General features: G+C 42.5%; 1 protein-coding gene across 2 annotated transcripts in view; it reads right to left on the reverse strand.

Annotated features, from left to right (window-relative positions):
• The window catches only part of ephb6 (eph receptor B6), a 36,773-nt gene extending 11,007 nt beyond the window's left edge, over positions 1-25,766 (reverse strand). Inside the window, exons 1-5 of one of the 2 annotated variants that reach the window (XM_086218264.1) lie at positions 25,586-25,766; positions 15,890-15,954; positions 9,593-9,865; positions 7,413-7,576; positions 7,021-7,316 (exon numbers count right to left, since the gene is read on the reverse strand). In XM_086218264.1, the coding sequence (XP_086074390.1) occupies positions 7,021-7,316; positions 7,413-7,576; positions 9,593-9,865; positions 15,890-15,954; positions 25,586-25,643 (856 nt within the window). In that variant the 5' untranslated portion in view covers positions 25,644-25,766. The remainder of the gene's footprint in view (positions 1-7,020; positions 7,317-7,412; positions 7,577-9,592; positions 9,866-15,889; positions 15,955-25,585) is intronic. The other variant, XM_086218263.1, reaches the window with a different exon arrangement.
• Between the last annotated feature and the right edge of the window lie 1,257 nt (positions 25,767-27,023).

The following is a 27,023-nucleotide window of genomic DNA, read 5'->3' on the forward strand; positions in this document are numbered from 1 at the left end:
CCAACAACAAAAAAACCTGCATGACCTCAATTATTTAATCTCATCAATAGCATGTCTTAATGTTGAGATGGTTCGTGTGTGTGTGTGTGTGTGTGTGTGCAGATGCATGTGTTTGGCAAAGCGTGGGAGGAGAAACTCAGAATGTAGGAAGTGAAAGAGGGAGAGAATAAACCGATAAAAGGCTTTCAGTGTTCTCACTTGTCTCAGAGAGATGACATTGCTTTTACACAGGTGTGAAGAGGGGAAAAAGGGAGACTGAGAGAGGAAAGGGGACGTTGAGAGATCACTAAGGGAGAATAAACTGAAAAGTGAAGAAGTGAACATGGAAGATGGCCTGCAGGATTATGTATCATGATTATGAGTCAAAGACAGAAGCAATGAGGGAAACGAAGCATCTTCCATCTTTAATATTCTGGGAGCACATTACCAGAAGTGTTCTTTTACAGCTGTGACAAGAAACATGACTTTGCTAAAAAGCCTCCCATCGCAGCTACCGGCTCCACCAACAAGCCCCCACCGCTCTGATCCTCATCCACCTGATTACAGCAGCCAATGAGAGCACAAGCCCTCTGCCCTTTCACTTGATCTGCAGACCCCTCCTCCTCCACCTCCTCCTCCCCGCGGCTCCATCATCCATCTCTCATTTACTCCATCGCTGAGCTATAAAGTAACCAGTTCATGGCCATTATGAGCAGACAGCCTTCTCACCAGTAATCAGTGAGGAGAGGAGCAGGGGAGGGGAGGAAGAGGAGGAGATACAGTTGTTGTACATACGACTGGACTCGACTAGACTGGAGACCTCCATCATGGCCAACAGCCCCCCCCCCCCCCATCCCCGCTGCATCTGAACTTTAATCAGGATCCAGCACATTAATAAATATTATGACAGTAAATATGCCTGATTTATTTCCCAAGGGTCGATGCAATATTTCTTGATAAATTAATGAAAAATGCAATATCACGTTATATTAAAGAAAGTGGAAGGATCCTGGATCTGTCCCAAAATGTGATGGCTCCTTCCCTGACAAACGCTCCACTCCTCCAAGTTTGATCAAAATCTCCCTGCTAGCCAGCTGGAAAATTAAGGTATACTTTCTAACATTTAGAGCGTCAGCAGTCAATCAAGTCAGAAAATTAATTAGAGAGTATATTGAGAATAATTACTCTTTTTGGGGATTTTTTTTTCAATACAACCTTTTGAATACCAGGATTTTGGGCTTTCTTCTGTTGTATATCATTGTAAATTGAATTTCTGAAAGGATTAGGCTGGACTAAACAGAATATATTAAAGTATCAGTCATGACATTGGAATCCGGTACAGTATTATTATTATTCAATAATTGTTTGGGCTTTGACTCAATGGGTATATACAAGTCCATAATGAAAATAATTCACTATGTCTGAAAACTTTAAGGGTAGCAGTCACTTTGAGATTAAAAAAATAAAAACGAGATAAATGGTAATCGGACAGATACAAAGAGAGAGCGAGAGAGAGCATGAGAAAGAGAAAGGAGTACAAAAATTGATTTCTGAAGAAAGAGACAGAAATAGAAAAAAGGCAGCAATTAGGAGAGTAATTTGATGTTAACATAATACTTCGCTCTGTAGATCAGTGACCCAGTTTTTCTTTTTCTGTCTTCCTCTTTCGTGCGCTCATTCCCTCTTTTGGCTCGCAGCATAATCTCTCTCTCTCTCTCTCTCTCTCTTTCTCTCTCGTGTGTGCTTTTCTCTCAAAGACACACACATGTAAATAAGGACACACAAACACACACACAAACTCAGTCACAGATGCAGCCACACAAAGGGAGCGATGGGTACACATGGTTCTGACTGTAAATGCCTTTCGCTTCATCTCTCCATGCTTTTGCTCAGCCGTCCAGTATATAGCCTGAGGACAAACACTGAATCATATGTACTCTGATATCTCCCATTTGTAAGCGCACAGCTTTTACATATGTAAAAGTCCTTTTTTTCCCCTCATTTTCCCATTTAAACTACCAGCTTTTTGCAGGCCGCAAAGTACATTGTTGGATGTAAGCTGGAACAGAAAGAAAATAAACATATGTTATATATTTCATTATATATAAATATTTTTTTTAAATGTAGTAAACAATGTAGACAGCCTGATTTAGTGAATTAAATTCTCTAGCTCTCAAAAGCTTTCACCTTCCACTAAATGTCACTGTGAAACTCAGATAAAAATGATGTTACACCTGTAAATAGAAGATCGAATTGTGCAAGAGGGGTGCAGGGACACATTAGCATCCTTTAAAAAAGGTGTTTGCAAGCAAAAGGCTAAAAGATGCCTTACTTTCATTATCTGGATCATTATTTCAAAGGCCCAAATGCAATTTAATGACAATAAACATGAGATCTTTACAACAGTCTTTACCTGAAAGTATTGTGACAGCCCCTGCGTAGATGTTTAAACTCGAGATCTGACACATATGTTCTCTTCTAAGGTGCCTGGATTGGCTGAGTGAGATCTGGTCTGATGTGGAGCACCTGGGCCTGCTGCTCCACCTCCTACATATACTGGCTTCCTGTGGCCTGTCCGGTCTCTTCCTGCTCGGCTCTGTCTGCTCTGCCGCACTGCTCTGCTCGGCTCCCTCCTCCCCTAGCAGATCCCCATGCACACCTCATTTAGTTACTTTTGTTAGTGCACTCTTCAACACCTCGCACCACATCATTCTCTCACACACACAGACACAAACACACACACACACACTCACACACACTACTGATATTGCAGACTAACACACCCCATACCTGTAGTTACTGTTCGTTTGCGTTACCTTAATTTGTAAATAAATAAATTTACTTCTGTTCAAAATGCGCTCCTCCCGTCCTTTTGTCATGGCCATAGAGCCAGGTCATGACAGTGTCAATGGCAGAAACAAAGATTCCCTGCTGTTAACTTGAACTACTCACAACTGAATCTGCACGCTCAATATTTTCACATCAGCCACTTCATGTGACAGAGTTGATATTTTCAGATTCATTTGTCACCGTGGCCTGGTTGTCCCCCTAAAGTCAGATCCTGCTAACACTCAATATCTCATTGATCGTTTCACTGTACTTTTTGTTGCTGCCACTGTGACCTTAATGATTAATTGACTCTGGAGAGTATTAATAAGTGTCCACTTACTATTATGGTGAGTAACAATTCTGTTGAAAAAGCGCACAACTGAAAACCTTAAATTGAAAAACAAAAAGCTGTCAATAAATCCCATCCAACTGTCTTGAGAGAGTGAAATAGCTATTTAGTTGGTAAAGTACTGTACGGACTATTGCAGAGTTACCAGTCACACTCACAATAATATCACACTTGTACTTTTACTCCGCTGGCCAAATGTTCTTGTTTCCCACCACAGCCTGGTGAATGTGTCTGTGCTAAGAGTAAGTGTTGTGGGTGACGAATCTGGACAATCTGACATGTTGCGTATTTCACAGTGAGGGCACAGTCGCGCGCCGAAAAAATACTAACGTGGGTCTAAATTAACTAAAAGCTCATTGGAGCATTCAGCACTAATCCATGTCCCAGATCCTCGACAGTGGTTTAATATTCCCGAGGAATCAAACAAGGGGAAAGAGCATGTCTGCAAGTCATGAGTGGCCGGCTCAGACCTGTTCAGAGAGCCCACAACTGAAGGACTGTTTCATGTCTGGCTGAACAGGTGTAATTGTGTCTCATGCTCGGTCGTCTTTCCGTCTGCGCTCTATGCCTCTCCAGCTCCCTTGTGTGATGCAAATGTCAAAGGAGGAAAAACATCCTTCTATCATTTGGCAGAAAAATAAAATAACAGCAGACAGCTGCTGCACGTCATCTGTGCCTGCCCTTATCATTTTTCAAAAGACTGGAGATGGGTTTTTTTTAATCTAAAAGAAAGCTTTGAATGTCACAATAGTCATATAGGAGGCAGATGTTCCTTTAGACTTCAGCTGTAGAAACAATTAAAGAATAAGATTTTATTTCTGTCTGACAGGAACAGACAGGCGCAGCTGTGTTTTTGTTTGTTTGATGTTGCAGTTTGCTGCTTCATTTCTCCAAATGCTAAATGGTTTGTTTTGGAGAGTCTCAATAAGCATGCTTCAAACATGTAGTGTGTGGTAGATTATCAGTCAGCACCAAATGTTTTCTCTGCATAATGGTTTGGATTTGTAAGCTCTTCTGCAGGACCTTGTTAGGGTCCATTCTGACAAACTCAGGTGTAGAGACTTCTGCGTGGCCCAGACAAACTGCCTGGTGGGACTCCACAATGATTGGTTCACATTAGACTCACATGTTGATGCAATAATTTCAGGATGGATTTGACTGAATGCACCCAAACAACCTTGAGGCCAAATTTACACAGTGGCCCAACTATGAAATTAGAAGCATCTGTCAGATGACACACACACACTTGCCCAAAAAGACTTTTACAGAAGTAAATGACTGTGAAAGATTGGATACCTTTAAGGTTACAACATGCACAAAATGTTCTTTGTCCTCATTCTATCCATCGTATTTGATCAGTTTTCTTTCCAAAACTGACCGTGAAGAGGAGCTTCAACATTGAACAATTTGATCCCAAAGTGAACTGAATCAGCTGGTGGAGGTTTCCAGTGCACATCGTCTATGGGCTGCACAAAGTAGAAGACTGCAACCAGAAGACTTAAAAAAAAAAAAGACAACTCAATAATCTCTCAGGAATAAATGGAACCCTGAGTCTAGACTCTTAGATCTCTGTGTACATCCATGCTACCTTTCTCATTCTATTCTATTGAATGAGAAAGGTCCAGTCTTAGAAAAGACACACCATCCAATGCTTAGCGCTAATCTGCTCAATGTGTATATCTCACGTTGTAGGTGTGTTGTATTGTGGATTGTGCAGAGTGGCTGTTGCGTTGTTCTCTGACATCACCGTATGAGGCTGCACAGTAATGGAAGGATTTCAGCAGCCGATTCTTGTTTGCACCACCTGGTGAGTGGGAGCGTCATCAGATCTCACTTCCAAAATGGTACAAAATCCTGCTTGGCACACAATACTGTTTTATAATGTACCGATGCTATGGCGACATTCTGATTAGGTTTAAGGGAACGTCATGACATGGGTCACTTGTACACTTCACATGGGTGATTTTACCAAAAACAGCCCATGGTGGGTATTAAAGAACTGCCAGTCTCCATTTTACTAGTCAGTGTACCATCAAAATACTTCTGAAGCTGTTATTGTACCCCAAATTACTTCCTGAAAAGCAAGTGAATGGTGAGAAATGGACACTGTGAATCCTTCCCAGCTCGAGCCTGTTGTACAAAATGCTATGTTAAAAGAAATGTAAGTGGGTTAAGATGAAACAGTTAGAGTAAGTGGAAATATAGGTCAGTTAGCTTCTTGACAAACTGTGTTTTTCCTGTGGTGCTCAAAGTGTTGGAGAACAATGCAGACTAGTGGGTCTTTAATTATACCTTTCATCCTATACACACAAGTTGAGTACAGTACATCTTTTTGAGCTATTATTAAATGTCCTCGGTGCTCATTGCGAATGGCAATGAAATGCTCATGTTCTTCTGAATGTTCAAGCCTCAGCTCCTCTTGATTATCCCTGACTACTGCGTCTCCAGTTACTCCTCAGTTTTTCTTCCTAACATTCCCAGACAGGGCAACAACGTAACGCTGCCAACCCACATCATCAGTTGGCAAACCGATCAGCAAAAAAATAAATAAATTTAAAAAAATTAAAAATTAGAAGAAAAAAAAAAGACGGTTGGAACCAAAAGCCGGAGCAGTGTGGGCAGCGATGTGTCAGATCATTCATAGATAGTCACCAGAGGGCTTTCCTCTGTGGCCGCGCTGTTTCGGGGGGTGGTTTGTCAGTAAATATCAATCAAATGCAGACAAACACAAGTGAGTGCAGATGTAAAGAGCATAAACGTATTTCACAGCTGACTGGGCAAGATGGGAGGATTAATTGTTCTGAAAGTAGTTAGACTTTGAGGGCCCCCGTAGCAAAAAGCTCTGCAATTATGGCCTGTGAAATTCTTCCTAATCTTCTAGTTTTTACTCTAATCCTCTGACATACAAGGACCCAGACAAACACACACGATCACACTCACACACATACAAATGGATTCACACGGTTTTCCTTTCACGGCTTCATATTTTGTTTTGCCAGCTCAGTCCTTTAAGTCATTAACTTGCATCCTCCTATCTTTCGCTCCTCTCCTTCCATTTCTCCCTCCACTCCCCTCCTCTCCCCCTGCGGTTTCTGTCACTTGCTCACAGACGAGTGGCCATTACATCGCCATGACCTAAATGTGTCACATCCCTCTTACTATGGCTCTCTCCATCTCTTCCTTTTTCCCTCCCCCCTGCTCTCTCCCTATATCTCTTTCTGTCCGCCTGGACATCTCTCAATTTTTGTCTTGTCCTTTGCACTTTTACACCCGCTTTGAGAAGTGAAAAGGCTTTTGCTGACCTCTCCTCTGATGTATCTCCTCCTCCTCAATGATGCCACTTTTTCTTCTCCAACCCGTACTTCTGTAGATGCGGCTGTCTAACTGTCTAGATGTGAAAAGTTACTTCACTGCACTGCTAACATGCCACATGATGAGAGGCAATAATTCTCATGTGGCTGCATCCCAGCCGGACCTGCCTACATACTGCTTCACTGTGTGTGGACATCAAACACAGTTGTGTACCAGAGTGACAGCGGCTCTGTGCAGTATTGATCCTGATGTTTTGTGTCTTATTGATCAGCGTCTAAGGAGATACCAAGAAGGGAACGGGCAGTCAAGTCAAAATCATCTTTTTTCCTCAACAGGCTGACTTGTGTGTGAAGGTTCCTCGGTCTCGGCAGTGCCAATTTTGACCGTTCTGTTTTTCATCTCATCCTTAAATCACCCGAGTGTCATCATTAAATCTGATATACTGTTCGGTGCTGCTGTGCGAGGTGAATTATTTTCGATGTGATGAAATGATTATGTGAACCATCTCCATAAAAATCAATCAGCCCTCAGTCAGTGTTCTTCAGACTTACCCAAGCAGGCAGATCCATTGAGGTTCGGTTCATAGCCTTCATCACACACACAGCCTCCTACTGGCACCATCCATTCCCCTTCAGCATTGCAGTGCATGCGAGGGCCTGTACCTCCCTGGGCTTTACTGTGGGGGACACATGTCCCACTCACAGGCACTAAAGCAGTCGGCTCTGCCCCTGAGGGAGTTGGCGGGTAGGATGCCAAGTAGAGACTTGTGGCTGGACAGCGGCGGTAGAAGATAGACACACCCATGAGGGAAACACAAGCTCCACTGTCAACGATGGCCAGGACAAATCTGGAGGAGGAGGAAGAGGAGGTGGAGGTGAGATATCAAGATAAAGAGCAGTTTTGGAAGGAAGCTGTTAGTAAAACATCAGTGTGTCGTGGCTACCCATTTCGTGTGAGGGGGGCAAAACTGCGGGTCTTGATGTTGATACGACTGTATCTGTTGGGTTGGTACTGGTGCGGTGAACTGGGTTCCACTTTAGAAAAACTCTTATCTGCAGCTATGGTGTCGATCTTGACCCAGCCCTCCCTGGTCTCCCCGCTAGCAGACTGAAACCAGACAGAGAGAGAGAGAGAGAGATCATGAGTGGACTGGAGAAAACTAGATGGCATTTGTCATTTAAATCATGGAAATTGAAACAAGCTGAATAACAGAAATATACAAATGAATGAATCAAAGGCAGAGATGAGAGGAAACATGACATGATGAAAGTTCATAGTTGTGTAAAATGAAGCAGTTTCGTGGTTTAAATCTATGCAGGTCCCAGCGGGAGTTTGTGCTTAAGTCCCTGTTAAAATGTTCAGCGCTGCTTTGCTTCCTGCTCGTCTGTGATTCTCTTCTGATTCCTCATCAGGCTTTGATTTGCATTTTTAAAAAGCATCTCACTTCCCTAAGGAGACATGCATTCATCTATACAAATACAGCACCCCTCCCACTGTGACTGTGACTACGCATGCAGCTCAGCCAATTCAGACTCAAAATGTCCCAGAAGAAAAGAAAAGAAAACTTCATGAATAAATACATAAAACATCTTTGGACAGTCTGGCACTTAAAGGAAAAACAACAGCTTGAAATGAGGTTTGGAGAATTTCCTGCAATGAGTATAAAATCAGGATTTATTTTTTTGCCTTCAATATAATTAGCAGGACTGAAGTGACACGTTTGGAGGCCAAAGCGATGAGTTTCTGAACGCTCTAAAGCCTAGTTTATGTGCTTCACATCTGTGTGGTCTGGAGACGCCATCAATCTCAAGAGCTCTTTGTCGCAAAGCACAACAGTAATTAGGAAGATTATACAATTACTCCCTGTCATGTTATGACGAGACGTTTTCCTGCTACATTAGCGTGACAAAAAAAAAATGACGTTGCATTTTATTGTTTTAAATTATTCTGTCTGGAGATGATTTGGCACAGACATGGATAAAAGCTGAAAATCTTATTTTAATTCAGTGTTGATGAGATGCACTTTAATCAGTCTGAATCACCAAACATTCTACATTTCACATATTTTGTGAATATATTCACAGCAGCTCCCACTAACAAACAAATAAACAAACAAACAAACAAACAAGACAAAGGGCACTCAGTAGAGCATATATCTGCCAAAGTTACACAGTCCTTCAATTTAATCAAACATTAAAAAAAAAACACACAAAAAAAACCCAACTCTCTGGCCATTTCCCAGCTACTGGATCTGTAACTGATATATCACCTAGTGACAAACAGATGTGGATGGAAATATATTCTCAGTGGTAGATGTTAACTGAATTGATATTTAAAGAAGATCCAAGGGCAAACTCAGGACATAATTTAATTAAAAGACACTTTGATATAAGTCAAGTTGGCTTATATCGACACACAGACCCACTTTCACTGTGTAGCACAATGTCAGTGGTCCTGTCTGAGACATTTCAAACATGAAGCAAATACAATAGCTGCCTTAGATGGAGGCTCCAGCACTGCAACATCTGGATTCAAACAACTGTCTGCCGTGACTAAATGCAAGGCTGAAAATTTATAAGGTTACATAATATTAGAGAAAGTTGTAATCTATAAAAATAAGCTATTAAAATGCTCTCTTACGGTGCCTTACAGAAAATTAGTTACACTGTAATTACATTGTAGTTACAGTAACGGTGTTGGAATGCTACATCTAGCTATGAAACGATCCAGTGACCAATAACACAAAGGTATCACTGCAGAACAGGAATTATTGATCCGTATTGCTATCTGCCATCCTGGGTACAATTTTATTTTGAAATGCCTCTGATCTCATCTGACTTTAAACTCTCATTTCTCTTAAAAAAAAAAATGGCACATTTTTTCATATAAGTCATATTATGTTGATTATTACTTAGTGATGTTTTTCAGTTGAGGAAGAAATGAGGAAACTAAATGTTTGTTGCTTTTTGTGAGTTGATAAGAGCTAATGGGGATATATCACCTCATCTTGACAAAAATCGTGACAGACTTTGTGATATCTGCAAATCCTGTCTTGTTCAAGGAATCAACACAATACCGTGTGTTGATGTAATTTGTGATTTCCATGTTGTTGGTCTGCTTTACCTCAGCTACCCAGGTCCTCTCCAGCTCCCTCTGGGTGTCAGCCTGCTTGTAGTACAGCGTGAGTGTTTCTCTGCAGGTGGGTGATGGCGACCGTAGGCTGGCGCAGTCACGCACTGAGAAACGCAAGGTGACAAACACCCGCGGAGCAGAGTGGCGGTACAGAAAGGGCGTAGCCAACCAGTTGTCTTTCAGACGGGGATTTTGGTTGACATTACACACCTCAAAGGTCCGTATGAGCTTCCCTCGATCGTCCAGGACGCTGACCTCATCCCACTGAGAGATACAGAGATACACAAAGAGCAGAATTAGCTTAGTATGTTTACAGTTGTGTATCTTCCATTAATATTGTTTATATGGTAAAAAGTAAATATGAAGGATAGTGCAGCTGTTGCTAGCATGTGGGTCTCACACTACTATTCTAACACAGACTAGTAATGAATCTACATGTGATGAGTTGCCGTCCCCATGGATGTAGGTCATCTCCATGTCCTACTGCTCCACAAGTTTCCATTGTCTGATCAATTGTTATAAAACCAGCAGTTAATTAAACCACTCGAGCCGTTCAATTAGAGCGTGACACATTTCCATATTGCAACACTATTATGATCAGGAGATAATTAATTTCTATCTGTAAAAGAAGTTATCATTTCTGTTATTGAACCCTTTTGGTTTTTTGTGTTCAGGTTAAAAAAAAATACTGAAAATAATTCAACATTACTTGAAGTCAGAGAGAAAAGATTTCTACTTTAGTTCAATAATTCCTGAAAAACTGATGGAAATTTCCAGATAAAGTCTACAGAAAGGGTTACATCTAAACACCACAGCCATCAGGGAGGCGGTCCAGTCAGCTCGTCTGAAACAGATGGGAGGCTCCAACTGCAGATAGGGGTTGCCATGCTGATGCTAACTTCTTAGTTTCTACTGAGTGAAACAAGGATTCAGCTGAGAGACGCCTCTCAAACCCAGGCTTGTTAGTCAGACAGGATAACTACGATCAACGTTACATTGCGAGAGACTCTGCTGGAAAAAAGTGATAGAACTTGTTTGTGGTGCTGTGGGAAATACAGCAAGTTAAATATCTTTTGATTGCCTCCCGAACTGAAAATCATACCTTGTATGAAGGAAGAAAAATTTGCCCAATATGAAAAGCTATGAATGAGGAGAGAAAACTGTGGCCATGAGGATGTGTTAAAGAAAAATTTCTGAGATTTGTTTTATTTTCTTCCTCTTTAGACTCTGAATACTGAATATGTCCTCTCTTGCACTGTTAACCAAAGGCACAAAAGATATATATATATGTGTGTGTGTGTGTGTGTGTCTCATATTTTACAGTAGAGACTGCAGATGCAGACGTGAGTTCATGGAGAAAAGCGAGCAGCACGGAGCTTCTGAATGAGAGTCTGTCAGATGAGTCAAATGTAAATGTGGGCTAGGTTTAGTTTCACCAATTACACAGTACGATGCCTCTGAGGATGAAAAGGCTTGGCTTTAAGCCCGTGTAGCCCTAAGTGACAAGCAGGGCCTTTTCTGTTGTAATACAGAGGAATTATGTATTAGGGCTCATCATCACTATTCTCCAAGCAACAATGGCAAGAGGACAAAAGGTCCTGACACCCTATGAGGGAGCGTGTTATGTCTGTACCTCCACATGTCTCTTTCTCTGTGTGTGTGTGACAACCAGTATGAGCAAAAACTTGAGAGTGCATTTACATTTGGTCCAATCGGAATAATGATAAGATCAGTGAGGAGATAGGAAGCGTCTGAGGCGCTGTAATGGATTGAAAGGACAGTTTGTCTCTCCCGGGTCGTGATTCACTCTCTGTCAGACATGGGGATGAGTGGAATTGGATGGAGGAGGAACAGAGAGGGTGTGGTGAGGTGGAGGGATGCAGCTGCAGGAAGAAGGGTAGGGAAGAAATAAACACAGATAGTTAAGAAGGGTAAGGAAGTGAGGTGGTTTCAGTAAAAGCCTGATCATGGAGCCTGGCAAGGACTTTCAGGTAAAGTGAAGAGCAGCTGGTGTGGCATCGCGTGCAGTTACCCTCTGTACCTTTCCACAGCTTTCACTTGTTTTATGACCCTAGTGCCCCATCTCCCTCCCGTCTTCCTTCTCTCACCCGTCTCTTTCATGAAGAAGAAAAGAAAAAAATGGGGCAGATTGGGGGAGGAGGGGTGGATGAAGCGTTGGAAAAGAAAAAAAAAGGACGACTCATATTTGTGATTTAATTTGAACCGAAATGCCAGAGAGCCACGTAATCTCTCTAGTGACAAAAGATTGGGAGGGGCAGGGCCTCAAACACAAATGCACACACACACACACACAAGAGCAGAGAAAGGCACGCAAGACATATGCACGCACAGACACACAAAACAAACACACAATGAATTGAAGCATAAAAAACAAGCAGGAAACAAAGTAAAGAAAGTATATGGAGAGTCTCTGCTGGTTTATAGGGAAGGAAATGAGGGCTTGAGAGGAGATTTAGTTGGGAGATAAAAGAAAGAATATGATGCAGAGACCCAGTGGCTCTGGGACTGTGAAGGGCAAAGGGAGAAAAGATTAAAGAAGAAGAGAGGCAGAGACAAAGAGACAAGGATTGGTGGTGATGGTGGTGGGGGTGGGGGGTGCACGTCAGTACATTAAAAGAATGGGAAGACAGTAAGAGAGCAAGGAGAGAAGCTCAGTTAAGATACAGGAACAAGTATCCATGAACCCTGAAGCAAAAGAAAGATGGGATCTGAAGAGGAAAGGGTTAAAGAAAGAAACACGCACACACAAAATCTCCTACTTTCTCTCCGCCTCTCTTGGTCTGTCTTTCTACTTCTCTCAGCTTGATGCCCCAGGTCAAATAACCATATCTCCATCTCAGAAGCACTTCTCATCTAGGGACCGTCAAGGGGGGAAAAAAAAAAGAAAAGCCATACTTGCTCACACACACACACACACACACACACACAAATAGGTGGCCCCCTATTAGTAAGCGCCTTCAAGGTTCACAAATTCCTCAGACGAACGAGGCTCTAATTAATCAAACAACATGTACAATTATAATTCGACTCGGGAGGCCAGACTGGTGCGATAATGACAGCATATAAAGCTAAAGTTTAAAGCAAGGTGAGATAAAAGGCTCGGTGTGAGGATGTATGCTTGCCAGATGCTGGTCGAGTTTAAAGTCTTGTGGCCGCTTGCAAGTGCAACAGTTTTCTAAAACTAACGCCGAGAACAGCCAGTTATGATTTTTCGTTTCACGAGAAAATTTGATATTCTGAATATTGTCTCTGATTTTTGCACATATTGGCGATGAATGAATGGAGTCTAAGAACAGAATAGCTGTGCAGTGATTTGTCAGGAATTTTTAATAACGGTTTAGATTACAGCCCGCAATGTACTGCACATCCAGCTGCTCTCATGACTATAAATATTACTCTTCCAGCGACTGCAACTCACCATGAAGATGTTTCTCCTATTTTTGTAGTGTGTGTCTGTGTGCGGCTTTGTGGGTATATTTGGCTTGTTTTTCATGGGGATCAGACTTCTTTGTTGCCTCTCTTTCTGGATTAAACTGAATGGATTTGTGGGGAAAACAAAACTGACTTTTAAAGAGCGCATGAACTTTGAAACTGTTGAAACCTTTCTGTTGTTACCTGGAAGTTGTAACATTGCCTTTAAATTAAGACTGTGTGTACGCGACATGACATCAGGGCTGCTATCTTAAGAATGCATGTGAAGTCTGAGGCTACATGATTTAGCTAGCAAAGCATTTTAGTGCATGGGATTGTTTGCTTTGGGTTGCAGTCGTGATCTTTTCATGACACGGGATCAATTTAGGTGGCATGGTGGTGCAGTGGTCAGCACTGTCGCCTCACAGCAAGAAGGTTCCAGGTTCCAGCACAGGATCTCTCTGTGTGGAGTCTCCATGTTCTCCCTATGTGGGTTCTCTCTGGTACTCCAGCTTCCTCCCACAGTCCAAAGACATCAAGAGGGGACGAGGCTGATTGATACTCTAAATTGACTGTAGGTGTGACTGTGAGAGTGAATGGTTGTCTGTCTATATGTGTTGGCCCTGTGATGGACTGGCGACCTGTCCAGGGTGAACCCGCCCCTCGTCCGAAGGCTGCTGGGATAGGCTCCACCCCCTGACCCTTAACATGATAAGCAGTAGAAAATGGATGGAAGGATGGAGATCAAGTTAGTCGTCATACAATGTGCTGATATAGCAAACTAGGACTGATGACTTTTTTGTCTGATTTATCCTCGAACTGATCGCAAACTGCAATTTAACAATGAACACAAGAAGGAAGAATCCCGCCACGTCAGACTCTTTCCTCCAGTACTTTTCTTGCCAACAGCAGAATGTCTGTCATGCTGTAGCGTGACATCCGACAGTTGACTGTGGTCTAAATTGTCTGGGCTGTGGAGCCCCAACCCTGCAGCTAAAACACTTCTCTCCTATTAAAATCGATGAGTGAACCCAGGGTTTTTGCTGCAGTGCCGGCTTTAGTCTGAATGCAACTTTGTTCAGACCATTTGAAAAAACATTATTGCTTTAACTGTGTTAGCGACCCTTTTAAAATTGTAATATTACAAGAGAATATGTGTTTCATTGCAATTTTTGTACTAAATAGGCACCAAATTATAATTATAAATTTAGAAATTGATCGTGCTATTGAACTTAGTATATTTGCTACAGCATGACCACTTCTTTGTTGGAATGAATCTTATGTCCCGAAGGTAATAGAGGGACTCTGCTACATCCAGCTCAGCTTCATTAACTTTAGACACCTCAACATCAAATAGCTTCTCTAATTACTGGCTTAAGTGGAAGGGACCCTGTGTAAGTCATATCTGTTCCACTTCAGGCTCACCAAGTCCCCTGCAAGTGGCCTTCACGTTAAACCTGATATACTTTACAGCAAACACACACTGTTTGTCTAGTTCTGTCTCTTTTTCCGTCACTCTGCTTGTTCCAAAGTGAAATTATAAATGGATCCTGAAGTTATTAAGTGTGCTGGTTTTAACTGGTTATTTTCATTGCTGCTTGTTCATTGTTTAAATGGTAATATTTAAATAAATCACAGCACATAGATGACATACTGCAGAAATGACCTCAACTTACCCAAAACCTTGTTTTCCACAAGTCATATCATACCCTTAAATATTACAAAAGGGGCTAAATTCTCCCAAACACCTTGATCGCTCAATGTCAAGAGATACCTAAAACATAAGTTCCCGTTTTGACACATTTCATAACCGTAAATTGGAAATAATTACTCAACACTGCGGTCAATTGTCCATCGTAGAGGTATTGTCCAACACTTTCTCAGTTGTCGTTTGACTGATTTTTCTCAAAGATGATGACAATGAAGACAATGTACGTGTGTAATTATGAGCCATGTTTGAACTAAGCCACAATCACTCACAGATGAATGAATCTGACTGACCCGAGACTTGACCCTGGCACAGTCACGCAAACACTCAACACACACACATATTAACACAGCTCAAGGCTGTGCGACCGCCTTAAATAAAAAGCAGCTAAAGAATGGTAAATCTACGGTTCAATCACCACAATCTTGTCATGGATGAAGTCACACGGTAAGGGGGGGGGGGATTTAAGCCCTCAAGTTGTCTTAAAGGCAAGGTGTAACATTGCTCGTTAGCGCAAACCAAAAGATCCACTGATCAGTGCAAGTCACCATCTAGTTTTTGGAATACTGCTCTTCCCCTCATCTGAATAGAAACATGTATAACCTCATGACTAACATTCAGGCATTCAGCTGAACTGTACATTTAGGTCAACATCTGCAGCACTGGAAGGTCTACAGTTTTTGTGATTTGTGGAAGCCTGCCCTTTACATTCGTTTTTTTTTTTATAGTCTGATTCTGGAAAATACCCACAAGATTTGTTGAACACTGACATTTAAAGCTTCATGAAGGGTAAACTTCTGAATATAAACCCATACTGAGGACTAAAGGGATTTAAATCCTAAATTAGGTAAAGAATAAGAGTAACAGTCACAATGGTACAGTGAAGAAAACCCCCAAAAATGCACACTTTACCAGTACATAACAGCTCCATTTTACTATAAATGTGTTTAGGTATTTCGTATTTTACTAAATATTACCACTCCGTTATGTCGGCATTAAAATAGACCACAAACCCGAGCAACCACAGTGATTCTTACCATGCTCTTACAACAAAAACATGTGTCACATGTGTGCAACATATTTAAATGACACTCCTTTCATGCTCCAGCAGCTGGAAGGCACATTTTGCCTGAATACTCCCCACTTACCCCGGTGTCTGGATAGGTGGTCCAGCCCAGCTCTGAGGTAGACTCTGTTGTGTCCAGCAGCATCACTGTCAGGTAAAGAAATAGAGACAAGCTTATAGAAGAAAGATGGACAGTTTAAATAGCTCTCAGCTAAACACAATTCACTCAACAGTTTCATCTTGAAACAAAGAGGGTGCTACAAAACAAAAGTGTCTGTGAAAGAGAATTTGTAAAGATTTTCTCTCAAGGCTTGATAGCACCAGACTGTGTGATCCTGTGATGAGATAAAACATGGGTCTGCTCCAGGGATGGTGAAGAAGCCAGAGATAGACTTTGTGAAATACGTCAAGTGTGGTGTTTTTACAATCAAATTGGCTTTTTTCCCCCTCCCTTTTGTTAAATACCACAAATAGTTGGAAGCTCGCCCTACTGTCTGCGGATAAAAAACAGGTCTGTTTCTCTCAGTTTTTTCTCCCCTGTGTGATACAATCGGGGAGGTCTCCGGCTGTGGGCATCTGTCAAAGCCAATGACTGATTCTGACTGATGATGCATTTTGGCTCAACGTTCTGGTGTTTAAAAAATTAAACAGACTGATCTGATGGCGCATCATTAAAGGTCACGTTTTCCGACTTTAAAAGGTTGTAGCAGTCTCTGTTCTATGTTGTTGAGACTAATGGAGCTGATGCTTTTTGGAGTTTGTGGAGGATGATCAATGTTGGTGTCTATTAATTCAGCTCTCGAAAGTCATTCTCATTGGAGAGATCTGCAGGTCATGCTGTCTTAATGCCTGTCAATTTGTTAAGTAAGAATATTAAGTTGGATACCAGTCGAGCTAATGTCGCTAACGTTATGAGGCTTATTCAGACGAGAAGTAGCCCGGCTATGGACTCAATTAATTTGATTAAATTTCACTATGAGGTGTCCGGATCAAGCCAGATGGCCTCCACAAGTTAATTGTCTTTCCCCTTAGTTTCATCAAAATCCACCAACTGTTTTGCTACATTCAGACACATGGGCATTAATGACGTTAATTAAAAATAACTTCAACTTTTGTTGAACATCCTTGCAATGTCATAGAACAAGATACCTGATACCTCCATCTGTAAATGACATCTCCACTGGATGGTGCATGCAGTTACTGGCAAAAGCCACTTTTTACACAGAGATTCTGCAACATCACAGTCAACAACACCACAGTTTTGACCTTTTGCTTGTCCACAAACATCTCTGGTGTTTTGACGCTTCGGTGTGAATTTATGTAGCATAAATTAACAGAGGCAGGAAGTGTAAACACAACGGCATCAGCATCTAGAGGGGGTTGTTCCAACTGTCTCTATGTCCAGTTTAACATTCTTTTCATCCCAATCTAAACAAGTCACACTCCAGGCCTTGTGAGATTACTATGGGCGATTCTTCAACTTTCCTCGGAGACAAACAAAAAAAACCTTGATTTGTTTTCTTCTTACACTTAGCTGACATCAAAATTGAACAGTAGATCTGTCATTGTTTTACTTATATGTAACAATTTTGGTCACATGTTGTCCTTGGTCATTTGTTTTAGCTTAAATGTTTAAAAAGCACTGAAATACAAAGTGTGTTTAATTCAATTTTATATTTTTAAAAAACACCTTTTGGTCATGTGATGCAAATTATTTCCTAGAATGTATGAAACAAATAACAAAACAAAGAAAAAGATATCTTAAAATCATAATTTTAAGTGTTTGTACGGATGATCAAAAACATATCAATGCCAGGTTATTCTATACCTGACCAAAACAGCCCACAGTTGAAGAAGCACCCTCCAGAGAGGAAGTGTAAGATATTATACCTTTGAATGCTTTACAAAACAAGTCTTACACACACACACACACACACACACACACACACACACACACAAGTGACTTCAATGCTGAGTGCTGTGCGCAGACACATGGCAGCCTCCCACACAAAAATGAAGCCCTTGTATTTTCCATTAGTATTCCAAAATCGTGGCGGCTGCCGTTCCCTCCGTCTGGCACCGTCTGCCCTCAGTTCTGTCGAGGCGCCGTGGATTGAACGCCGGCCAGAGGAAGCAACATCAAACTTCAGGTTTGGATGCTCACATAGATGAGGTTAATAGCCAAAAACACACACTGCCTAATTTCATCAAGCACAGCACTAATCACCTAAAGGGCTCTACGCGAACACACACACACACACAAACACACATGCACGCACAAACACGCACAGCGTTGAGAAGGCAGCAGCCACCGCTTTCTGTTTACAAATAAAGGATTCTTCTCATTGTTGTCATGCAATTTTTATGCTTTCATTTCCATTTTGTGTCACACAATCGTTCCCCGGTGAAAAGAAACATTTTCTTTTTTCCCTCTCTGACAACCAGAAAAGGATCAACTGACAAATGTTATCTAAGTAATCATCACAGACACAGGACCGTCTTTGGAAACCGTCCTATCCCACCGAAACACCGCTGACCCACCCTCCTTTCTACTTCTCTCTTCTTTTGCCTTCTTGAATCACACAGGTGTGCAGACCTGAGTAAAGAAAAACATCAAGTCCCCTGACCTTCCTCTTCTTAATAAATCAAGAAATAATAAGAATCTGATATAATTTGCGGCTTATGACATACATCTCCCCCCGCCGCTCTGTTCTCTGAGCCGTAAAGAGATTTTTTTTTAAAGGATTATGTTCACAGATGGAGACTCTGCAAATCTGTCCTTCAAGCCTTCATTTCCCTCCCTTTTTTCTTTTACATGCCCCCTCCCTCCTGTCTGTTTCCACCCACTAGCACGTCTTTATGTCAGACTTACTACATTCACACATTTTCCATGCATTGCGGATGATTTGCAACGATACGAATAGTATAAAAAAAAGTAATATAAACGGACCGTGACAGCTCAGGATTGTGTGTAGCCTTAGACTTGAGGAAATCTGTTTTTTTTAGTGTGTCTGGACAGCTTGGCGGCTGGACCCACAGAGCAGATCAGGATAAAATCAGCTGCAGGGGAGAGACTAAATCCACCAGGCCGGGATATCTAAAGCCTTTCAGAAGATGAAGTGAAGTGATACCTTTGCAGCCTTGTTTACTGCAGCAGGATACACACTGTGCTGTTAGATGTGTGTGATGACATAGATTATTGATTCCAAGATTCCTTCATTTGTCAAAGTAATTCATAGTCATTAGATGTATAAACACGTCATGCATGAGATGCACGCACTTATCATTTTCATTAACCACCAACCTATTTATATCAGATAAGACCCCCCCACACACACACACACACACACACACAGAAATGCTGCTTGTGTCATTCCAAATTCAATTAACCCTCTGCTGCAGGGTGCACCTTCAGTCATGCATAAATGATATACAGCAAACTATTTTGACATTAATATTTATGTCTCTACTGTTTAGTTCTTGTCGTGGGCTTCGGGGACCGCAGGCCGTCACGTTGCCTCTGCTCTTTCCGACACAAACCTGTACATGAGGATTACATGGAGGGGTCTTCAAAGGGCTTCATGCATGTCTCATTGCATGACATTAGCATGTTGAATAATTCACCACGACATCCAGAGATAAGTGCCGCGTTACACACACCTTTCAAAGATTAGCTCCATTTGAGACATGATGAAATGGATGTGTGTGTGTGTACGTGTGTGTGTGTGTGTGTGCGTGTGTGCACGAGAGACGATGTTGAACAAAAGAGAAGAAGGTTTGGTTCACTTGGCAGTAAAAGCCCCTTTATTTACCTCTTAGACAACCCTTCTGTGCACACAAGCCACTACAGCATCTCTGTTATTGGTCCATCTAACAGCAGAGACACTCAAAGTTTGTTCCTGACAGTTTTAAGAAGTGCTGAGTCTGCAATCTGGACCTGAGTGCTGCATTAATGCACGCCACTGGTGGGTCTCTCAGTTCTTTTTACTCACTTTGCTCGATACCTTTCCTTCCTTTTCTACCTCTATCTTGTCCCTCTCATCCCCTCCTCCGTGTATTATTCATCTAAACAGTGACAGCAGGGTTGCCATTTCCGTACGTTAAATAAGGAAATCTGCATTGCTCCATTATTGATGTCAGATCTGCTGTTTGTATGGGAGGAGTTGTGATTCTCAGACATAGAAAAGCAGGACACAAAAGAATAAAAAGGCAGGTTTGTAAAACAGTGGCTGATCAAATTGTGTGTGCATATGAATATACATCTTTCACTCTGTTAATCTCTCTCTCTCTCTCTCTCTGGCTGTGTGGGTGTAAAGGCTCTTTCCCGCTTTGCAGAGGTGACCTGCATTAGTTCACAAATGTCCCCTCTGCCACTGGAGTATTCACTTCAACTGAGCGACCCTCTCTGCTCTCTCATCCATGTCTCTTTGAGCAACACTTCTCCTCTCGGTGTGGCCATGCATGCTCCGACACTCTCCAGCGTTAAGTGTAGTGCCGTTGTTCATGTCACACCTCTTTGGAAGGCAGATGTACCCTACTTTACCTCACACTTTCCTCACACTCTGCAGAGAATCTGCTGTTAATATTAACAAAGGCTGGAGAGGTGTGAGCACAGAAGTGTGTACTACACCATTTTTAACACCAAACAAAATGTATGTACCTGCAAAGAGTGCACATAGGTCACTGAGCTCATAGATAACAAGCTATTACACACATGCACTTATTTTCACTCAAAAAAAAATCCCTCAGCGCCTTCAAGCATTATGTGTTTTGTCCACTCATCCACCCATCCTTTATATGCTCCAGATGCTCCCACCCACAGACAGTCAGTCAAGGACAGGGCCTATAGCAAACCATCATTACAAACAACCACAGGGAGAGAATGATACGCTAAGACAGAGAGGCAGCAGGAGGAGTGAGGACGGAGGGAGGATTAACGCGACTCCAGAAATAAGCATGCACATGTCAAGGGGAGTTATCAAAAATTCTCTTGTGGTTAAGCTGGATGAAAGTAGTGCTGCAACCGCCTTTGAGCCAGGACAGATGACAGAGTGACAATCTCCATGATTCACTCAACAGGCAGCACCACCAACAGGTAGGGGGTCACGGCTCGGTTTGCAGTCTTTGTGCTAAGCTATGCTAACAGGTTGTAGCTTCATATTTGGAGATCTTACAGACATGAGCAATATCTCACCGAATTCTTTTAATCTGTTCAGGTGTCTCTCTCCTGTGATGAGAAAGCACTTGATTTTCAAACCAGATTACGCATTTTGGTTTGTGTTGTAGGCCTAAAAAGGCTTGTCATGAATCAAAAGTGTTTAAGAATTACAAGAAATGTTATGGAAGGATTTGTTTGAGGGGAAGAAAACCCTCAACTTATCTACAGGCTGAGTTCTACAGCATCAAGAGAAGTCTCGACTCACCATCAAAGCCAGAATCCACCACAAACCATTTCATCATCATTTGCAGCCTTAAAGTTGAAGTTGGCGATTACAATCCAATTCGTCAAATCCAGCAAACGTCTCATCACGGTCTACCAGCTGTCCCTTCCACATGTGCACTGAACAAAGTGTGAGGTTCATCCCTTTCCTGGTGCTCTATGTGGGACACAAATTGGCTCAGGCCTAGCCACACACACTCTGTTCCAACCAGTTTGCAAAAACTCACTGCTTCTGCTGGCAACTTTCCCACTTTGTCACCAGAGCTAACGACTATTAAAGTAATGTAATGGGAATGAGGTCAGATTCTGAGGAGGAAAAGTTGAAGGTGCAGGGAGAGCAGAGAGATTCACATGTATAAAACGATGATGACGATGCTTAGCCACATTCGTTGGTTAACTAGTTGCCTCATCCAAGGAAGTAATTTCATCAGACTGCTTTGTTGGACTTTTAGCAGGATTGTTAAAAAAAACCCAAGCGCCTGAGTTTGATTCTCACCAAACTTTGTGGACAGAGTAGGAACTCATTGGATTTTGCTTGGAAGATTCATGTATCTGCCCCGCAGATTCTAGTTGTACATTTTTTTCCAGCAGCAGCAACAGCAGGATCACCTAACGGAGTAGTGCAATTACACATCAGAGAGGAGAGCATGTCTTACTCTCATCATTCCTGTTTCTGTCTTATTTTTCGCCAGACCGATGATAACTCAGCCTGGTTAGACCATTTGTATTTGGCCAGCTCAAGAGTTTAGGCCTGCGGCTACATCTTTATCTCCTCCCATCTTAAACCCCTACAAAAAAAACAAAAAAAAAAATCAGACAGCAACTGAAACAATAAGAATTGCGTTTGAACAGTTCTGCCGTGACCCAATAGGAATGTTACTCCTGATTTGTTGTTGTAGTTGATGCCATTTCTCACAGCAACAAGAGTTACTTTCACTTCGGTAGTAAGTGCAGTCATGCAGAAATAGACTCAATAACAGAAAATAAACAAAAACTGGAGTATTAACGAGCAGACTGGATTTGATAGGCGATGGCATCACAAAACTCCACCCTTGCGTGGTCATGTTAGATTGCAGGATTTCCAGATGTAACTGCAAAGCTCAGCTTTTGAGCTTGCAAGACGCAGATGGTCCCACTAGGCTAAGGATGACCCTCTACAGGAAGCGAGGCTAATGATGCTGAGGCGGTGTTCTTGCAGACTCTAACTCTTCAGGGTGCTACTGACCAACATGAAGTTTTTGAACAACACCTTTTGTGAGCTACGGGCATTGATTTCTTTCCAGCAGAACATCAGCAACTGCAACGTGACCTGCCTCACAGAGACGTGGCAATTGCCTGAGGCCAGACTGTGCCTCAGAGCCACTGCTGGGATAGAGACAAGGCCCTCTGTGAAAAATAACCCTGCACTGATATGTTCATCCTTGTTCTTTCAGAATTCACAATAACAAACATTGATGTGTGTGTCAATAATGGAAAAGAGCACAGAAGGACTTTGTCGACTGTTTGAGAGTTCAAATACAATCAGTCTTCTTCCAGGACCACTAACTCCCCTTTAACAACCACCTAGAAGAAGGAATGCGCATTTGAGAAGAGTTGGGTTTACAGGAACGTTTCTGTAGTCACGGCTTGTTTGCCCTGTGCCAAGTACAGCTTTAAAATTGCAACCTGCAAACTAGTGTTCATACTAGTGTCACAGCAGCTCATAGTACATCAGCACATCTTTTAATTCCATTTTACCTCCAACTCCTTCGCTGACCACTCAGCCATATTATCAGTGACACTGCACCAGCGACTGACTCAGTCTGAGAGTCTTGGCTCACAGCCCCCTCAGGGCTTCAACCTCTCCATCTAGCAAATGGCAGATGTGTGATTCATTTGAGGGAAAGCGGCCTTGTGTCATTTAAGCGCTCTCATCTCAAAGTAGCAAACAGCCAATGGAATTTATTTCATTTTTTCAAAATGAGATGCAGACGACTAAAAATAAAGCCTGGACAAGCTTTCATGTTGTTGATGATGAGGATGCTGTGGCCTCTGCTTCCTACAAGCATCTTCTCTCTGCCAGAAGGACAGGAGCAGGAAGCTTTTCAGGGCTCTTAGTGGCATCCATCCTGCTGCGCCCCCACTGTGATAAGCATGCCATTTGTTTTCTTATTACACTTTCTCCTATTCATCATGTCCTGAAATGCTGGCTTATTGCCCTCAGGATGAGGGTGGTAATCTGCCTAATTACCGCTAGAAACAACAGAGGGGAGTTGGCCCCGATGACCTCAAAGTGAGACTGTCAACGTGGCTTCAAATGTTAAAATTTTGTATGCAGAACAATAGATTCCTTTTAGGCAGATTTTGTGGTTAAATGCCTTTTCAGAGTATGATTTAAGTGTTGCTAATGAAAACTGAAAATATGTGGCTAGTTTGTTGAGCATCACTGCAGCTCCACTCATCCATCATGACGAGTTCTGGAAAGGCACCAGGTGCCGGCCTGCTTTCCAGTGTGTTGCAACAAAGTGATCACGCAATCCTCTACACGGATCCAACAATTTCAAAGCTGGCCATGTGGCTTCACATCAACACCTCACATCAACAATGCATGTGGGTGTAGGCAGCGGCACTTTACACAAGTGGCATTGTGAAGTGATAAATGAAATTCCCCCCGTCACTCACACGCTCACCCTGTAGTTTGTTCAAAAGAGGCAGCCAACAGCTCTTCTGCTCAAATGTCCAAATATTAAAATTTACACGTGCGCGTGTGAAAACAAGCAGAAATTTTGGGGGGTGGGGGATGTTAAGCATATACTTCAAAATCAGAACAAGGACAAAAAAAATAACAATAGAAAGACAGAAAGTAAACCACGGAAGTCAGGTTAGACAGACTCCCCGTTTTCTACAATCAAAGCTGAGGCAGACATTAAATCCTCCCTTCATGACATAACCACATATTTCAGCTCATGTGGATTTATATGCACAACCATGCTATTGGGTTAATACTGTATTATGTTGTTTCACTACACAAACGGAGTCAGTAGGCCAGTAACACTGTGTAGCCTGTCTCTGTCTCTCCATCACTCTGTCTCATCTAAGTCCAGACCATCTGTTACCACACAGCTCGGATCTGTGGCGTGAGCCTGACACACGTTACCTCTGTTATGGACTTGCTGACACTGGGTGACACACACCTCGCGGCACACTGAAGTCAATGGGAGACGAGTGTGAACAGGTGCCGCTCTTTCCAATACGCCGTCAGAGTCTTTTGAAAGTAATTGCATGCTGACTGCTGAAACCCTGTCAAGTGTTGGGGACAGGATGTAGGGGCAGGAGCTATGTATAGGAAGAGTGCAAATATAAGAACACTGACATGCATATGATCACACACACACACACACACACACACACACACACACACACACACACACACACACACACACGTATACACAGAAATTCGTAGTGAGATCTCTTGATGTAGTCCACTCTCAGGATGGAGTCTCACTTAATTGCCCACCTCTCCAGACAGTCTCCTTCTCCACTCTTAGACTTTTTAAGATACGTAATATTTTCATTCATTACACAAAGTCAAGAGATCAGAGGACACATCCACTGAGGACACAGAAGCAAGGCGGGGGACAGGGGTCTCTGGCTGCCACATTTGTGAGATCATGACTGACACTGACATAGGGTGGGGAGTGAGGCTAGCCCGAGGAGATGGGAGATGGGGGGGGGGGGGGTATTGCTAAGTACACAGGGGAAGAGAAATGGGTTATGCAACTTATTATGCATTTGTCTTCTGCCTTATTTCCATATTCTTTTGTTGCAGGACCTTGATAGGCCCCGATAAGCACCTGGCACTATAAACATGTCAGCAAAGTCCAATCGAATAGGCTTCCACAATAGCATACACTTTTCATGCATATATATATATATATATATATATATGTGTGTGTGTGTGTGGTGTGTGTGTGTGTGTGTGTACACACACACACACACACTTGTGTATTTATAGTTAAACTTATGTAGAATAATTCAATACAGAGCACACACAATTATCAATGTACGCAATGTATGAGGAACTGTGTTAATTATTCAGGGTGTCCCAAGCTGGAACCCCCCCCCCCCCCCCCCCCCCAAAAAGTAAGACTGACTCTCCTGTAGTGGTATTGCCTTAACAGCTTCACCCAAAATTCCAAGACAGAGCCACAGAAGGGTCCAGCCTTCCCTTGAGGGTCATAACAAGCACATGATGAGAGTGCTGGATCTACTCTCTGTTAAAATTGTGCGTTTTACAACATGCAAACACTGACTAAACATGAAAAAAGAAAAAAAATGAATATAAAAGTTCATTCTTACCTTCCTCAGCTGAATTAGGCTGGAAAAACAGACAGAGAGACAGAAAGACACTCCACATCTCCACTACAGAATGACACTGACAGAGAGAGGGAGGGAGAGAGCATGAAAGAGAGAAAGAGGGAGATAGAGTGAGTGTGTGTGACAGAGAGAGAGAAGGGGGGTGAGAGAGGGGGTGGAGTCTGTTCCCTTTATCTGGGAGAGAGAGAGAAAGAGAGAGAGAGTGGACGTGTGGATGGATGAATGAGGGAAGGAGGAAAATATTTACAGAGTGAAAAACAGACATGAGCACATATATGAGTATAAGACTGCCAACAGAGGAAGTAAACACCACAGTGTTGTCAGAGAGATGAGGGAGAGGATGGGGTCAAGAGGGGTAAGGGAGGGAAAGAGGGGGGAGTTTTTTTTATTTTTGAAGGAATCAAAGGGAGAGTAAACAACAAATAAATTAATTGAACAAGTTTGTCTGGTCTTTAAAACAACTGTCTGGGCTTGTCTGGTGATCCAGCTCCCCTCTAGAGCACAGATTTCTGCAAGGCCGCCTGGCAGACTGGGCCTCAAACTGTGGCATATCTCCCGTGTCTGGACGCCGTGCTAACTTGCATTTTTCAAGCTGTGGCATGAGGGGGTGCCCAACTTCTCTTTTCCACTCTTACCTCTTATGGAAAATGAATATAATTTAGACACATTTTTGGAATCTCTCCATCCTTCATGTGGCTTCATGCTTCGTCTTCTTAACACCCCCCACCCCACCCGTCTCTCACACTCAGTCCGCCCTCACAGGATTGCTCATCCAGACAGTATCTTAACAAGCGCGCACACACACACACACACACACACACACACACACACACACATACAATCAGACAGGGTTGAACAATCCCCCCGGTCCGTGCACACCACTCGCTGGTCAGACTGTGGTACTGCAGCTTGTTGATGGGCTTTCATGCCCCAGTTCACTGCAGTGAGTAAGACTTGAGTGGACTCTTGCAGGGAGATGTTGCCTGTTGGCGCGACACAGTTAGACACCCCCGTTCCCAGCCACCCAGGGGCCTTGACCCACAGTACTGTATTCCAAGGTGCAGAAGGTAACACAAATCATGGTCACTTCAGTCCTTAAATTGGGGTTTCTTAACCCTTACACTCTAGCCTGTCTCCCTCCTAACAGATACAATAAAATCAACCTGTGGATGGAAATATATTTCACTTAGAATTTCATGTCCTTTAAAACCTAAAACCTCCACATAAATCAACAGCAGCAGCAGTTGATTTTATGGGAATTTTGCCTTTAAATATTTAACATTTCAGAGGCACGGCCCAGTTGAAGTAAATTTTCACTTGTATCTCTAAATAGTTTGTAACCCAAGAGGAAACCTGAACTCATAACCACCCCTCACCCATGCAATCATGAGAATGTTATCTCAAATACATTCTCAAATTT

This window comes from Aulostomus chinensis, chromosome 11, assembly GCF_037954235.1.
Source record: "Aulostomus chinensis isolate RoL2024-O1b breed Wild chromosome 11, RoL_Achi_v1.0, whole genome shotgun sequence".
Classification (NCBI taxonomy): Eukaryota; Metazoa; Chordata; class Actinopteri; order Syngnathiformes; family Aulostomidae; genus Aulostomus; species Aulostomus chinensis.